Raw genomic sequence first — 17030 nt, 5'->3', positions numbered from 1 at the left:
AGGCTCATTGGGAGATGCCAGGGACCAAGGCAGTAGGCTTTGGTAACACCACAAGGAATGCGTGATACAGCTGGAAGGAGATGCAAAGAAGAGAGTCTCAGGGCTGGAACCCCATCTGTGTCAGTCAGAAAAGTGGGGTGAAGGAGCTTGTGATACTTTCAACCTGTGGTCATGTAACAGGAGCTTTTTCCGATGAGGGCTTGTTGCCCCTTCATTAGGGCTATGAAAAGCCTAATTCAGAGAAACTATTTGCCTGCCAAAGGGCGTGTGGCTTGGCATTGCAGGGAAGAGAAAGAGATGCTATAAATGGCCTAATTTATCTGTTGGGAGGGAAATGGCATAACAGAAACCACACAAGCTGTTATCACTCTCAGTCCTGTACATGACAAGGAATTGAATTAACTTCCTAGCTTTCTTTTCTTGCACTGGTGAAACCATGAATGAAACTTAAGATCATATAACAGAATTGTTGAGGTTGGAAGGGACCTCTTGAGATCTTCTAGTCCAACCTCCATGTTCAAGCGTAGTCAGAGCAGTTGCCCAGGACCGTGTGCAGTCAGTCAGGTTTTGAATGTTGCTGCTGCAGGAGACTACAATCTCTCTGGGCAACCTGTTCTGATGTTTGACCACCTTTACAGTGTGTGTGTGTGGGGAAAGTGTTTTCATGTGTTCAGGTAGTATTTCATGTGGTTTAGTCCCTCAGAGTCTGTCTCCTTCTTTTTCATTCCCTCCCGTTCACTGATAAGATCCCTCCAACCCTTTTCTCCAGTCTGGGGAGTCCTAGTTCTTGTAGCTTCTTCATGTGTGAAAGATGCTCCAGCCCGCTAATCATCTTTGTAGTCCTGTGCTGGACACAAGCTATAAAGTAACCTTGGAATAGGATACTCAGGGTTTGAGGTCTGGTTGGGCAGATGCATTAAATATTGTCAAGTGCCTCCCAACCCACGGGGTTGAAGTAGTTGTGCAGGGGAGACTGCTTTCAGCCCAACACTTCTGTGATTGCTGGATTGTTAGCTTTTGCTCGTTGCTACCGTTTAGGGCTAGAGCCTTACATTCACAATAAATTTTTGAGTCATGGCAGGAACTGTTCTGCCTTCCCACTACTTCTGGTGGTCACGCCAAGTGATCTGTCTAGTGGTGACACATATTCCTACTCGTTACCTGTCTTGATTTCTGTCCAAAGGCAGCTTTTTCTGGAGTAGCTCGTTGACCAGTAGTCTCTCTGTGGAAGAGTGTCAGGGCTCATTCCTTTGATTGCTCTGACAAGCTTCATGTTAGACCTGGATGCACTTGTGGCCTGCTTTGCCTTGTATTTATTTCATGGCAAGCACAGTGAAATCCAGTGTTAGCTGATATGTTACCCTTATACTTCAGATGTCCTGAGGAATGACAAAGCAGATACCGTAACCTAGAGGAACAGTCTGTGGCTTTTGTGGGTAAATTTGAACACCCTTTCCCTTTTTTCTCCCTCCTCTTTTATATAAGGTGTATCCCTTCAGAATATTACCTCACATCGAATACTTTTAAGGGCAACTCTTCACTAGAAACCACAAATGCCACTAGCCAGTAACAGAACTGCATGCTTTAGCATTGGGCACCGTTGATCTCCTCTCAGGTGCCTATTACAACAGTTCACTGAATTGGGGGTGCTCTCTATTGTACAGTGGAGTTGGTAAATTATTTCTCTGACTATGGCAACTATTGTACCTGTTGTGCCATGTCTGCTTCTGGCCAGTAGTGCTTCACTCAGGACCCCTCTGTCAGCCTCACGCTGAGACTTGCAAGTAGGGCAGTAGGCAAGGGGATGCTGTAAACTAGGAAATACAACCTCACTCCCTCTTCATAGGCCCGTTCCCATTGTATGGAAACATACTTCTACAAGAAGTTGTGTCCTGTGATTTCCACTGCTTATGTAGCTTGCTTTATGTGGAGGCAGTGCAAGACCTAGTTTGTGTAGCAACTCTTTCCTGTGCTGCTTGATGTGTTTCGTAAGACATGGCCATTGAGCCTCGTGCCTAGGAATGCTGACTGCAGAGGGGAATCCTGGTAGGAGGAGGCATGGTAAGGTCAAGTACTTCATGAAGAAGTTTTGTGACCGCCTTAAAGGACAAATCCTAGATATAAAGCAGCCAAAAAGAGAGCTGTGAGTTAATTTGACACCCTTGATCTAATACTCTATCTCTGAGGCTCCAACTTGTGAGCAGACCCCGGTTTCTGCAGATTTAACTGCAGTGTTCTTTTAAAACTCTGCTGGAGGCTCATTGCTTGTCTGTACAAGATCCTAGCATTGTATAGTCTTCAGCAGCTGATTCCCACGTCCTCACAGGGTGCCTGAGGAATTTCCAGTCCAAAGCATGCAGTAGCTGTTCTGTGCAAGATCCATTTTGGCACTTGGGAAGTTCTAGCAACTGCAGATTGGACATGGATGTGCGTGCCAATTTTGTGATCTCTGCTTGCATCTTCAGAGGCTGTTTGGATGTCTGAAGTGCTCTAAAGGAAACAAGCTGGAGTGAGGAAGGGCCAGCAGTCAATGTACGTACCCTAAAGGGACAGAGATGTGAAGCTGGGGACCACTTGCTGTTCACTTCTGGCTGTAGGTGCTCTGTGGAGGAACATGTTCTGAGTAGTCCTCACACAGAGGATTGCATCCAACATTTATTTCTGTCAGCCTGTAAGAGTGGCCTTGGAGACAGAAGGTAACACGATTGTTGTACTGCGGCCCTCACCCCCTCCCTTGAATTTTTTTTTTTCCCTTCGAAGGGGCAAAATTAAGAGAATACTTAAAACTGTATTTTCCTCTGTTATATTGTGTTGAAAAAGAAGATACGCTTCTCTAACCCTGCTCATTGAAGAGGAACAGGTGATGTATTAGTCAGCCCACTGAGCATAATGAGAGTCTGCTTCATTATATGGGAGCTCTGCAGCCTGGCTGGTTCTCAGCGCCTGTCAGGGAGGGGAAACTGTGACACTTGCACAGGAGTTAAGGTTGAGAGAGCACACTGTTTTTGTACCCTTCCTTGCAGATGCTAGTGTAGCTATAAATGACTGATGCTGGAAACACACATCAGAGAGCTGGTTAAAGCAAACAGAAACCTCAACTAAGCCCCCAAGAGATACTGAGAGAAATGCATAGATGTTCTTATCCATCTGTACAAAACAGGATCAGGCAGTCGAAAGAGCCTTCCGAGTTACAGGATGGATGTGTTGTTTGTCATCAAGGTGCTTCATAAACTCTCAGTTTATGCACATTAAAAGCAATACTTCATGTCCTGCCTTCCATGACAGAATGAGGTTCAAACAGTGCTAGTGTAGGTGCATACTGGCTTTCTAGATGGAAGCGAAGAAATAATAGCCCAGAACTTGTCAAGTACAGAAAATGGCACGGTTAGGAAGCATCAGGATGTAATAAACTTCATACACACCACAAATGTGCCAAACCTTATTTCTCTGTAGCCTGTATTTTTAATGATCTCCCCACAGGTTGCTTCAAGGTGGTAACTAAGGCTAATTTTAAAAATCCGCCAACTTGAGCTGTGTGGCTTTAAAATGTGCTTAAAATAAGAGCTCGGTGACCATTGCTAATGGCTTCTTCCAAGTTTGAAACAGCTGAAGTTATTTCTGCAAAATCTTTGCAGAAGTTTGTGGTCAAAACAAACCTGCTTTACAGAGCAGGTCTGAAGAGATGTGTGGAGCAGACTTCGGGTTGTTTCAGAGACCTTTGTTGCGCACTTGAACAGTTGTCTTGTTCCTAGGTTTGCATTTGGTAGGATTTTGATGGATTCATCATTACCACAGAAAACTTTGGACACATTTTTCAAAAGTGACTTGAGAATACCAGTGGGTCTTGAGTTTCTCATGGGGAGGTTTCATCAGTGTTACAGGATGACCTCAGCATGGTCTGCCCCATTCCCCACCTTTGATCTGGCTAACTAGCTGGGTGATCTGGTGTGGGCTGCGCGGGTGGTATTCCAAGAGACTGTATGTAGAAAAGAGAGGGGGCAGGACTGCTCTGTCAGTAGTAGTGTGATGGAGTGGTTCTCCAAGTGGCTTCAGTAGATCTAAACCCAGCCAAGCGATGTTCTCTTGGTGGGATGTTTCCAAAGCAGCTACCCAGCTCTTAGGTGGAATGTCACCTTGTTGGACTTCTACGTAGACAGTCTTTTCTGTTGTGTGTTATGCATTGTGCTTAAATTGAAGCAAGGATAATTAATCAGCAAGTTGGATTTTCATGTTTCTCACATGTGGTAGCTCAGGAACACTGACTTGAGTCTGTGACTGATGTAATGTGATTTCAGTGTCCTCAAAAATTCTCCTCCATGTGTACATTTCTTCAGTACATGTGGCCTCCTCCTGGCACAGGTGTTTGAAGCGAACCATCCCAGCCCTTCTTTCTTGAGATTTTGTCAGGTACATAGAGCCTGTTGTCTGGGCGGTCAGAACTCTGCATCTTCTTCAGAAGATGTCTCTGTCCTGTTCCCCTGCACCCCAGTTAGGTCTTTAGGTTTATGTACTTAATCCTGTAACAAATTGAACGCTAGGCTTATGAGACCCTCAGGCTAACTAAGAGCTCAAAGAATTACAATGAGTTGGCTTGCAATTTCTGAACTGTCATAGCCAGGCACACTTTTAGCTCAAGGCAGACGTGGTCAGATAAGCTATAGCAGATATATCTTGTGTGTTGTAATAATGAATGTGCATTTCACCATGAGCTGACAGGTTACTATCTTTGCAGGAGGTATGAATGAAATGTATAAAAGTTCCTCCTCGTCTTGAAGTTCAGGGGCTGGCAACTTCGCTTAACCTCCCAGTTGTCAGCTGCTCAAGCAAAGATCCTGGTCTTGTGTTTCAGTGACGCAGCCAAACACGTTCTTTTCCACTGGCTCCGCTGCGTGGGCCCCAGCCTCTGGTGAAAGTAAAGACAAGAAGGGGAAGCAGGAGTGGGGAGGAGGGCCATGATGGGTGCAATTGTATTTTAAGCTGCTATAGCTTTTTCTGTTGTGAACATCTGTCCTCCAGACAAGTGCACAGTTTATTTTTGCAGTTTGGCAAATTTTCCAAGCCAAGTTTACTGATCACTCTCTGAAGTGAGGTATACATTTGAGCCAAAACAATCTTTTCTGGTCAAGTAACAGGGGCAGTGTTTTTGCTCATGCTTTATTAGGCAATAGAAGATGACAGTTCCTTTCCACGACTCTGAAAGGTCACCTGATGTTTCTAAGAGCAGAATTTTGCACACTGTCTCCAAACAATATTTTGAGGGGTCTATGCTGGGGCAGTGTTTTTCTGTTAGTGGGGTTGGAGGGAGACCCTTGCTGGATTCAGGCTCTGCATTCCCTGAGGCCTTGCATGTTACAGTGTAGGAGCCATTGTTATCTCAGGTCCATCCAGTGAACGAGCAGAGGAGCATTGCTGGAGCAGATGACGTGTGGTAAGCAGTTTTCCAGCTGTTGCTTCTGAGACACTGGATCCATGACAAGAATTCCAGCAGCTTGTTAATACGGTTCCCATTTCCATCTTTCACTAGTGCAGGAAGGACTTCCCACCAGGGGTTCTGGTCTGTGCCTCTGCAGGTCAGGGAATGCCAAGTGAGGTGCAGTGGTTATGTACGTGTCTGGTCACGGTTGCTTTGTTGCTGACAGTGCTTCGTCAGTCCCAGTGTCTGACATACTCATGCCCTTGTCCATCTGGACTTGGGATTTGATTGTAATGTTTGGAAAGGAGAAGCAATGGGCTTTGTGTCTGCAGTACAATGGGATCAAAGTCAGGACCATAATGTAAACACACAATTTTCTAATTAGTGTTGTATGTTGGTGAATAATTAAAAACTGAACCTACTCCAAACAGCCAACTGGAAGTTACTGCTGACATTTGTCCCTAAACTGGAATAATCCCACAGAAGATGCCTTTGATCCTGTGGGTTATCTTCCTGTTCTCTGCTGATTCTCAGTGTGCTTGAGGTTTTTATTTTATTACTCTTTTCTAGTCTGGTATTTTTTCTCTTGCTCTCTTTTGTGTCCTTTCCACTTACCTGGCTTTTCAGACTTTCCATTCTTAACCTTACTGTTCTCAGAACAATGCAACCGTGGTATGGCATTTACTGGTCGCTTTCTCATCCCTACCTTCCAGCATTTACTGGAGTGACATGGAATTGCCCTTGGCATTCTTTTGGTGACTCAACTTTCTCCAAATACTTGTTCATTTCAAAGAAGAAATTTTTAAAAGTAACCTGGGAGCAGCATTTGGGAAGACCGAGACAGGAAAAGTGAACAGATTAATTCACTTGGGTTAAACATTAATGAAGGTCATGAAAGGCTCTTGCACTCTGTTGCAAAGAGATTTGCTCTTTCAGTTTCATGTTTTGTAGTTTTAAAATATAATAAAGGAAAAGTGCTCCTTGAAGTTAGAATGAGATGTGATTCATAGAGGAACTGTGGAGTAATGTGTGTTCTCAAGTGTTAAGGGTGTATATTGTCTTAGGAGGTTACAAGGGTAAACACAACTGTACTTACTGGCTTCTCAGTTTGCTAAAGCACCGGTCCTGTCAGCAGGGCTCTGATAAACCTGGTCATGTTCTTAGTACGAAACCAACTTTCCTAAGAGATGGGCATGTGTGGGTATGCACAGTTGCTTAAGCAAATCTTGGCATAGTAAAATACGCTTTGTTTCCTTGATGGGGGGGGTTGGAACTATAATCCCAAATAAAATGTGACCGCTTCCTTTGTAGAACTGAGAATCTGGTTTCAGTTGCTGTGCTTGTAGATTTAAACAACAAGCTGCTTGGGGTGGTGTTTGGAGAAAAGGGGGAGATGTTCCATACGTAATTTATTATGTAGAGGCAGTTTTACAAAGTCTTATTTCCTGTGTTGATTTTTTGTCCTTGCCTGCTGCTTTTCCACATGCTTCCCTTCACTCTGTTGAGAAGGGAAATGTTGCTACAGTATAACCCAGTGTGGGGGATTATCACAAAATATTGCCTGAATGTGTTTCTTTTGAGGAAAGCAGGGACCTTGAGGATAGCATGATGCAAGATAACTTTCCCTGCTCCTCCAACTTGTTTATCAGGACTTTGCCTGCTTCTTGCAAATGCAGCTGGCGTTACTTGGAGTCTTAATGTCCTTCTTCATGTTTGGAAGAGGAAGCTGACCAGCTGTAAGTCTTGGATGACAGCAGAAGCTCTCTGAAGGTCCTCCATCTTGCTCTAGGTATACCAAGGTGAAAGTCTGAGGTCTTGTGAAAACTAGTCTCCTCTGCTGGAGAGCTGGTTGACAGGCAGGTGCTGGCGAGGGGGTAGTCTACACATGCAGAACCTGTAAGGGCAAGTAGTTGCTCGGTCATGCCATTTGCCTTCGTATCTGGATGGCAAAGCGGCTAGGGCAGACTGCTGACTGCATCCAAGCGCTCACATGTCCTGCGGTGTCAGGGCTGACTTCTGAGAAACCACAGCTGTCAGCTCCACGCAGGCAGGCGCAGTTTGGCCAGGAGGAAGTGGATGGCAGAGCAAGCTCCGTGCTCTGTACAGCAAGATATCAAAATAACTGGCTGCTTCATACTGGTTTCTAGAGCTGCTAAAAGGCTCGTGAAGCATGTGGCCATGTCTGTGTTTCCCAGGGGTGAGTTCCAGCAGGGAAGCTCTTTGAGGAGCTGGGCAGGATGGACAGAAGGGGCTGCGTGGGCTGTGCTCTGCAGCTGAGCCACTGATGTTTCCTGGTGGGGAGCACACTCTTCGAAGGGAAATGTGGTTGGGTTTCTTGGACCGCATTTCCTCCTCTAGCTGCTATTCTCATGAGTATTACAGAGACTGTCAGGCGTGGCCTGAGGTAGCCTTCTTTTAAAGGGGAATAGAAAGGGCTTCCAGTGAAGGCAGAGCCTTTTATAACCACGAGCTGTTGACCTACAGCAGCTGCTCATGGAGAAGCTCAATTCAGGTATTCTCATAACTTTCTAATGTGTCTGATCTCAGTGATGGCCTGTCTAACCTGGCTGCAGTTACAGTGGTATAATTGCTGAATCTTTATATGCAAATGGATTGTCGTTAGCCAAATATCTTAGTGAGTAGGAGGCCTGATCTAACAGCATGTCGCTTCAGAGCACAGATATTACTGAATGTAATGGGACAGTTTTCTTGCATGTTCATAAGATGGGGTGTGAATGGAACTTGCAAGATGACCATAGAATCACTTCACTGCTTATTGGGGAAGTTGGTGACTTACAATTTCAGAATTTTCTGAATGAAGAAAACAGATGAATAATTCATACCCGAAACCCCAGAGCCTCTTCCGTCAGCTGTTAATCCAATTACTGATTAACAGTGCTTTTTCCCATATTACCTAATAGCTCTGTTATTACGTATGACCTCCAGGCACTCGACTCTGTTACAGGAAAGCAGAAGTGCAAGATGGGATCTAGCAATGCCGGAACTTCTTTAACAGCTGAAGTGCAGACTCCTGTAGTTGTCCTGCTAATTATTTACCAGTGTTAAATAATGTCAGTAAAGCAGAGACCTGGAGGCTTGCTCTCTCTTATGCATGCTTACTTTAGATGTTGCAGCTGAGATCCACAGCTGTAGGTTTTCTTTCCTCTGAAACGGACCATATGTTGGGCTAGCAAGGAACCGATGGCTCCATATTAAGGAGTGGGGGATGACGCGCGTAGGGTAAGGATCCTGGCAAGTGTCAGCTTGTGCTTATGGTTCAGAAATATTAACATGTTCCTATAGTCTGGTCACTGCTGGTTCTATTATCTGTGATGAGCTTAGTCTTTCTGATTTAGTCATATTGGAAATAACCAAGAGATTAGAGACTCAATTCTAGTAATGGTTGCCTCTTCTCCTCCTAAAGGAATATGCTGCCTTGCTCTGCATATGCCAAACAGCTTGAGTGATCGCAGTCATGCAGGGGAAGGATGTGGGACTACTGCTTTAATTTCCTCCTGTGCAACTGGGCAGCCTGGCTCTCCCAGATGGGAGCAGCCCACCTTTTCCCAGGACAAGGGTTCCTAAAACTGAAGTCTGGCTTTTGAAGCTGGTAACTTTGGACGGTGTCAATTAATATATCAAGTTAAGGAATTTAAAACCTCAGACCATTTTCTGTAATACTTATTGATACAGCCCGAAATTCCATAAGACCTTCAGTACATAGCAGTTTGTCGAAGTAGTTTCTTCTTGGTCAAATCTGCAAACTTGCGTTGGTGCTGTTTTAAAACCTACGTGCCTTATTGACATATACCGTTCTAGGTTTAAGAAATACTGATATTGGTAGTGATGCCTTACTTGAACTTTAGAGCTGCAGATTTTTGGCTCTGCTCTTTCTACAGCAAATATTAAAGCAGCATTGTGGTTATACTTGCTATGTAGAATGATTCACAAGCTTAAAGTTAAGTGTGTGTGTGACTCCGTGACCAAACCTTCAGCTGAATAATTTGCTAAACTTTTGTGACTTGAAACTAGTCAATTGAAAGCACAGTCACATCTGTGTAATTCATAAAATCTTGTTCAAACACATAGAAAATACTTTAAAAACTAAAAAAAAGTGTGACAATTTCAAATATCCTAAGTTTCAATCTTTAGTTACTATAATAAGGAAGAAGTCAAGACTTAAATTTCTGACTGACTCTTGTTCACTGTTTGAGACTAGCAGGACCTGACATCCTAACAGAAGCCTGCTTTAATAAATTTTTGGCGGTCTTCATTTTTGGAAAATATGTGCTTGGAGGTTTGGGGGCGGGGACGGTGGGAGTGGGGTAAAACCTGGACTGCTGGCAACTTCTGTGAGATGCCACAGGATAGACATTGCAGATGCTCTCAAGTGTTTCTCATCAGGACTGAGCATTTTAAATAGAAATGTCTTAATAACGTAAAAACGGCCAGTCTAAATCTGAGAAGTTGTCTAGTAAATAATTTGTATTGCTCTTTACAGATGTGTTTTATGGTAAGTAGTAAATAAAATAAAAATTTCCAAAATACTGTCTTAAATATTTCATTGCTCCTCAGTTTTCCAAAATTTGAATGGAAATTTTTGTCTATTGGAGATAGTCTTAAGAATTCATGCTAGTCTTCTGACAGAAGTAAGTCAGTGACTTTCACCCTATGTTTTGGAAAATGAGGAAGAAAAGGTGTGAATTGAGGTAGAAACCAGATTAAAAAAAACTTTCTACTAACTAAATGCAAATGTGTCTATTTCCTTTCTGCAGCTGGGGAAAGTATTTCCTGGCAGGGTAGGATAACTCTCATCTATGTTACTTTTTGCTATCCTTTTTGTGTGCAAGTGTTTGCTCTTCCATCAATAAAACATTTATGGTGTTACTGTGAATCAGGAAGGGGAGCATTGTTTTGTACGTGCAGATTGTAGGGTTACATGTGTTTACTTCTCTTGGGCCTGTTTGGGTAGAATACTGTGATTCTTTCACACAAAGGCTCTGGTATGTTTCAAGTCGACTTTTGTATAGTTACAGGAGCTTATACTTCTTGCTTGCGTAGTAGGATCCCTTCAGACTATTGCCTCGTGTAGTATTTTATCAGCGTAATAGTAAACTTAAGAGCCGGAGTAAGCAGCACAAGCAGGGTCCAGAAAACTAAAGATACTGCTGAAATAGGAGGACTTTAAAGGTTGTTGCCCATTCTGCACTGCACTCAGTGCAGCTGGAATCAGATGAGTCCATTTACACCAGACATTAAGATACTTATTTTCCTATGTAATGTGAGAAAGGGAGTACCCATCTCAGCAGGGGGTGGCTTTGTTGTTTGTTTTGTAAGCATGTTTAGTGCTACTCCAGCACTTTTGTGTCTTTCTGAATGTTCCCCAGCAGTCCCCTTAAGGGAATAAATGAGGAAACTCTGTAGTTTCCCCTTTCTTCAACTAGGTCCCCATTTCTAAACATTAATTTGAGAAGTGTAGCAAGTTCCACCGACCTCTTTGGTTCTTTCATAGGATTGATGTATCCATGTCCGTGCATGTTCAGCAAATGGAAACGATGTAATAGGACTCCATATGCTTTATTTTAGACTCGGGTTGTGACTCTGTGACTGACACAGAAACAGAAGACGAGAAGAACCCAGTTTACTCCTGCAGACTTGCCATGAATGAGGAGCATGGATCATCCAAGAGCACTGCGGACCATCTGGTGGTGCAGCCTGACCGCATACGCTGTGGGGTACTGTATGGCCACTCTGTGGGCTGTGTTCTTGTTGTGTGCTCGTGCAACACATTACGCTACTCTGTAATGGGCGGCTTTACAGGCCTGGAAAGTAGTCCATAATTCTTTTTCTGTCCCCTTCCTGCTCAGGCTCCTGTCCTCAGTGTCTCAGTTTTAAGAGCTCAGTTCCCTAGGCCCAGAAATAGGTTGGTAATACGCAGTGTCTGCTATGATCTAGGCTGCAATGTCCCTTACTGATGGACAGTCTCACTAATATAGCTGCTTGTCTTGTGTGTTATGAGGCAAGTTCACACTCTTGACTCCCCATTTTCCATTCTGGTGAGATTTAGGGGTGCCAAGTGGAGTAAGGTGATGGTAATGAGACAACTTCAGAGCCCAGATGCAATCTAGTATGGCAGTTCTGGTGCACGTCTTGCAAGTGACTCCAAAGCACTGGGATCATGGCTTCCTGTCTGAAAAATTGCATTTCTTAGCCTAGCGTTCTGTCAGGTGGAAAAAAACTAATACCATGCACCAGGAGAGAAGTGTATGGCACCACTGTCTCTACCTCCTCTGCAATGTACTTTTCAGTCAGTGTGGCTGGGCTTTCATTGCATAGTTTTGAGATGTGAGGCACTAGTGTAGGAGGGTCTGGTTGTCAGAGGAAACTTCATCTAACAGTTTAGAAAAACTTTGCTGCAGCGTGACTGCTGCTTTACATTATTTCCTCCTCTGCCCCCATACCAGGGGCGGACTCATGCTTCAGTGCACTGAAATGAAGCACTGTTTTATTTTTTTCTTTTGTCCATATCAGTTTTGCCAACTCTTGGGAGCTTTGTGCTTTTTCTAAAAGCACCAGTTAAGGCAATGTAATTTGGGGATCCTCTGCTTTTACTTAGAACCTGACCTTCGTGCTGTACAGAGAAACATGAAAAAATTAAACATAATAGCTCAAATTTGGTAGAAACAGTCTGTCTCCTGTGTTTGGAAAGGAACTCAAATGCTGTTGACCACACCTTGAAGTGAGAGCAGAAGTAAACAGGCAGGGAAAGAGGAGGGGGAGTAACAAGTTTGCAAATGGCTATTAGAACCTCATTTCTGCCTTGGCAGGAGCTCAGTGTGTGAAAGTGAAACAGCACGTCCTGTACTCAGGTAGATGGATTGATTTTGTAGTGTGTGTACCTTGCAGTGTGCTGCGTTTGAGGTACATCTGAGCCTGCAGCGAGAGTCGTGGATGTTCAGTGCTGGATTATTCAGTAGTCTATGAATATGTGCCTCGGACTTTAGGCATAATCTGCTCTTGACCTGGAATAGCATTCTCTTGGGGGAGAGGGAAGGCTGAAAGGAAGGAATGGTCATTTTAGGAAGTATCCTTAGTGAAACAGTTTGTTCCCTCTGTGGTGTGTGTGGCTTGTGACTTGTTCACAGCAAGGGTGGTTTGGGAAGTCAGCAGGCTGTTGGAATGCTTTAAACTTTTACACAGTTGTTGACTTAACACAGAGAAAACTGTATCTGGAATTTTTGGTATCAGCTTTACTTGCTTGTTCACGGGAATAGTGCTGTCCCCTTGTATTTACTGGGCATCTATTAGTGAATTCACTGCATGTGACTTGGCTGCTGTGACTTGACTTCCAAGACTTGGCTGAATATTTTTGCTTCCTTGATGGAGGAATTTAGTGGAGGACTTGTTAGTGTTAGGTCAGAGGTTGGACTAGGGGATCTTGGAGGTCTCTTCCAACCTAGATGATTTTGTGATTCTGTGAATTTCTCTAGTGCGGGTGACTGGTGGCAGTGGTAGCAACAGACATGCCCCATCCCTGGAATTGTTCAAGGCTGGGTTGGATGGGGCTTTGGGCAACCTGATCTAGTGGGAGGTGTCCCTGCCCATGGCAGGGGTCTGCGTGTGTGTGTGTGGAACTAAATGATCTTTAAGATGATCTTTCCAACACGAATTATTCTATGATATTAATAAAATCTACTTTGCAATGATGTTGAGGTAGGTAAAACTCCTTTGCTGTGGCTTGTCTGTGTTTTGAGTTGAAGATAAATACCTTAACTGCATCATGGTAAGGAGCAGCTAGGAACGAAGTCAAGAACTTATTATATGAGAGTTGCGGAAGGTGACTTTACTCCATCTTGAATCATTTAAGTTTTCTGTTGCTGCTGGGCTGCTTGCATTGGCCCAGGTAGGGATCGTTATGTTCAGCATAAGTTTGTGGACAAGAAAGTCTCTTCAGGTTTCTCTCAGGTTAGTTATTGTAGCATCTAGCATAGCCATGTAAGTGGCCACAAGTCAGGCCTTTGGTGGTCTTTGAAAACCTGACTGGATGACAGCTGAGCAGTACGACATTTGCAGTATGAAGGGCTGCCACAAAGTATGACCCAGGAGATCTCCTAGTTTTCAGAACTGAGAATCTGGTCCAGAAATTCACTTTCATAATTCACAAAAGTAGATGCTAGACAAGTCTTAGGCCAAATGAAAGACTTCAGCTATCTCATACATTTCATTACATGTAATGTAATAACTAAACTGTTAAACGCAGGGCCGGTGAAAATTTTGCAGACCTGAAATTCTTGCCTTTTAAGCAAAGCTCTGGCTAAAGACCCATGCTACACAGGTAGATAAAACAAAAAATAATTGGATAAGGTTGTTGCATCTCCAGAGTATGTTACTTTTAAGTTTCTTCGTTTGTGTCTGTTCAAAATGGGGCTGTGCTGCTTGAGGGAAGAGGCTGCTGTGGTTGAAACTAAATCAGATTATAAATATAACATCACAGAGTTTTTATCAGCTTAATGTCTGTATTTGTGCTGGTGCAAGCTGTAACAGAAGCCACCTACCTAGTAACTTAGTGACTGGAAGATGTTACTGAAAATCATTCAAGACTGTGGAAATGACAGATGTTAACTTGTTAGTCGCAGTAACAACAAAATCCCTGGAAAAGGGGCTTAAAATAAGTGTTCTTATGTAGTTTCACAATATATTCTAATGCCTTTCTCTCTTAGGTGCAGACCACTGTTTATATTATCATGAAGTGTAGACTAGATGGCAAAGTGAAAACTGAAGTGGAATTCTCTCCAGAGAATGCATCGTCTGTGTGTGTGCTGGCTGAGATGGAGAATGAGTACACAATCTCCGTGGAAGCTCCAAGTAAGCTGGGCTGAGATTTGAATTCCCACCTCCCCACCTCTCATTGTTTCCTTTCTATCCCACCCTACCTGTCCTGAAAAGTGTCAGGGGTGTAAGGGTGAAGGGTGCAATGTGGGAAACACTGAGACCAGGAAATCTTGAATTTGCATTCTCATCTGTGATACTTTGGTGGTGTAGAAATGAGGAGACTGCTGCTCAGGATCTCTTTTCCCTGCAGCGGTGGTGGGGTTGCAAAGTGGAAAAAACTTAGTTCTGAGGAAAGATTACAGCTTGTAAAGCACTTTGAACTTAATTATATGTTAGTATTACCAGTATGTTAGTATTGGCAGGCATGAAGAGAAGATAAGTGCTGGTAAATAACTGCATGATTATAACAGTACATGTTTAATGGGTGATGATCTCTGTGTGATTAGAGTTGAAGCTGTTTATCCTAGCTTGTCTTTTAATTCAGATGTGTTCTGTCATTCTAGATATTTACACTTAAAAAAGCTTAAGTTGTCTAAACTTTTCGTTCAGTAAACTTTAGGGGCAAGATTTCTGATCTTTTTAGTGATAGTAGTTTCCCAGGATTATTTTATTTAACCTACTGTGGTCTGTGTTCTTGAAGAGTCAATGTATTAGGTCTAGGAATAGATGCTAACAGCCATTATAGCAACTCTGAAGAAGTCAATCAAGTGGACGGGTTTAAGGAGGACTACCTCAACCACATACAAATGTTCAGTTTATTCTGTCCTAAATCAAGGCTTCTGATTTAAACACTAACCTGGAAACTAACATGCACTTTGGATTATAAGCCTGACTTTCGCATTGATATAGTGTACATATATTTTAGCTCTGCAGTTTCTAACAAATACATTTTGAGTTCCTTTCAGGTGTGACAGTAACCATTTCATTGTTTGTTTAGTTGTTACAGCCAGGCATATAGACAGGGAAAGATTAATTTCAGTGGGATTCAAAATACGTGTGCTTCAGAGCTCAGACCTGTGAGTACACACTGGGTAAAATATTAGGAAGCTCCCAAGTTGCATATAAGAGAGAAATCCTGTGCCTGTGTAAACTTGCAAAGCTGAAATTCTTCTAAGCTGATTTCATTCAGAGAGTAGTGAGACTGAGAGGGGATGCGAAAACCCCGAGCCAGATGTGGAGAGGAGTGAAGTTCTGTAATTTGAGGTGGAGTACCGTTATCATTAGTGGTCCAGACTAGGGTTAGCAGATGACCTAGAAGGTCACAGGTGTTATGCTTTGACATGCCTATGAAGGAGGCAGTTCCAAAGTACTTTCCTACCTGGTATTCAGACCAGTATCATCACTTTTCTTTTTTGTGACTTTTCATGAACTCTATACAACAGAAACTATTTTGGTATCCAGCTGACAGTATCTCAAAATTCCTTCTATTCTCGGAACATTTGATGAAGACTTGTTCCCATTGTTTGTTCTTAAAGGTGATTTATTCTCTTTTCTTTCAAAGATTTAACCTCTGGGACAGTGCCTCTGAAGATATACTCAGGGGACTTGATGGTGGGAGAAACGAGCGTCACCTATCATACCGACATGGAGGAAATCAGCAGTCTGCTGGCAAATGCAGCCAACCCAGTACAGTTCATGTGCCAGGTAACAACTCTAGCAAACAGCTGCTTTGGAAACCAGCTCTTCTCAAAGAGTAGATAGGTGGACATGAGCTATCTTGTGGCAAGCGGTCTTGCTTTTCTGAAATGCAGAATGCAAAGTTGTTAGGGCTATGAGAAGGTCCCTAAAAATCCCCTTAGAGCAAAAGCACAGGTACTTTTTCCGTATCTGGAGCAAATAGTTAGCTAAGGCAATTCAGGCTATCCAACTAACAAAGAAAATACTATCAGTCAACACCCATGTTTAGACCTTGATTTGAAAAGATTAGGGTGACAGAACTTGATACAGTAGAAAGTACCACATAAAATGTTTGGAAATTTGTACCAAAGGGTTTTTGGAAAAGATGTGAAAATGTAACAGATTCAAACTATCTGACTGAAGGAGGGTAAAATAGGTGCTAAGAATAAACAAATACATTTATTTCTTTAAAGCCAGTCCTCAGTTCTCGTATCATATTTTGCCCAGTTAGGGTACCTGAACCCTGTTACAGAGGTAAAGCATGCACAAGCAAGTTATCCAGATCTGTTGTCTGTGCTTTCTGCCTCCATATCCCTGATTAGCTGTGTAGCAGAAGCCTACAGAGAGCAGTGTTAATCACCAGCATGCCTGGGGCAGAGGAGACTGTCTTTCACTTCCTTTTTAATTCAAATTAAGGAGCAGCTGGTACTGGGCTGTGCTCCTTCTTGGGGTATAGGCGTGCTTCACGGTCTTTGGCTAAGCACCAGTCCAAAAGCCAGGGTGTACACCAGGGCAATTCAAAATTGACCTATTCATACTTAAAGCATGAGCGACACTTCACTGGAGCAGCTTCAAAAGTGAGATTATACCCGTCAAGGAAGTAGGAAGTAAGTCTTCCGTGCTTCTAGTTACATGAGTGACTTTCACCTTGCACTCTGTCTTGTTGTGGAGTTTGTAGTTCTTATCTGTTTAGATTAATCATACTTTGTTTCTGGACCAAGAAGTTCTTCATATTCCTTGTTTGATCTAAACATTGCCACCATCAGTGTCTATGCATACTTTTTCCTGATATATTCTAAATAAATAAAACTTACTACATCATCCTCTAAGTCTCATCTTAAATAACTGTCTAGACTTAACCAAGCAAAATCACTTTCCATCTATCTCT

The 17030-nt window shown here is 43.1% G+C and overlaps 1 protein-coding gene across 4 annotated transcripts in view; it reads left to right on the top strand.

The window, feature by feature from the left end:
- The window catches only part of PIK3AP1 (phosphoinositide-3-kinase adaptor protein 1), a 51510-nt gene that overhangs the window by 14353 nt on the left and 20127 nt on the right, over positions 1-17030 (top strand). For all 4 annotated transcript variants that reach the window (XM_080596750.1, XM_080596753.1, XM_080596751.1 and 1 more), the window contains 3 exons: positions 11000-11148; positions 14134-14278; positions 15747-15889. In XM_080596750.1, coding sequence (XP_080452876.1) covers positions 11000-11148; positions 14134-14278; positions 15747-15889 — 437 coding nt within the window. The remainder of the gene's footprint in view (positions 1-10999; positions 11149-14133; positions 14279-15746; positions 15890-17030) is intronic.

Source organism: Anser brachyrhynchus, assembly GCF_964034855.1.
Source record: "Anser brachyrhynchus genome assembly, chromosome: 6".
In the NCBI taxonomy this organism is placed as follows: Eukaryota; Metazoa; Chordata; class Aves; order Anseriformes; family Anatidae; genus Anser; species Anser brachyrhynchus.
Note: the sequence above shows the minus strand (reverse complement) of the source record. Positions and strands in the feature narration are given on the sequence as shown.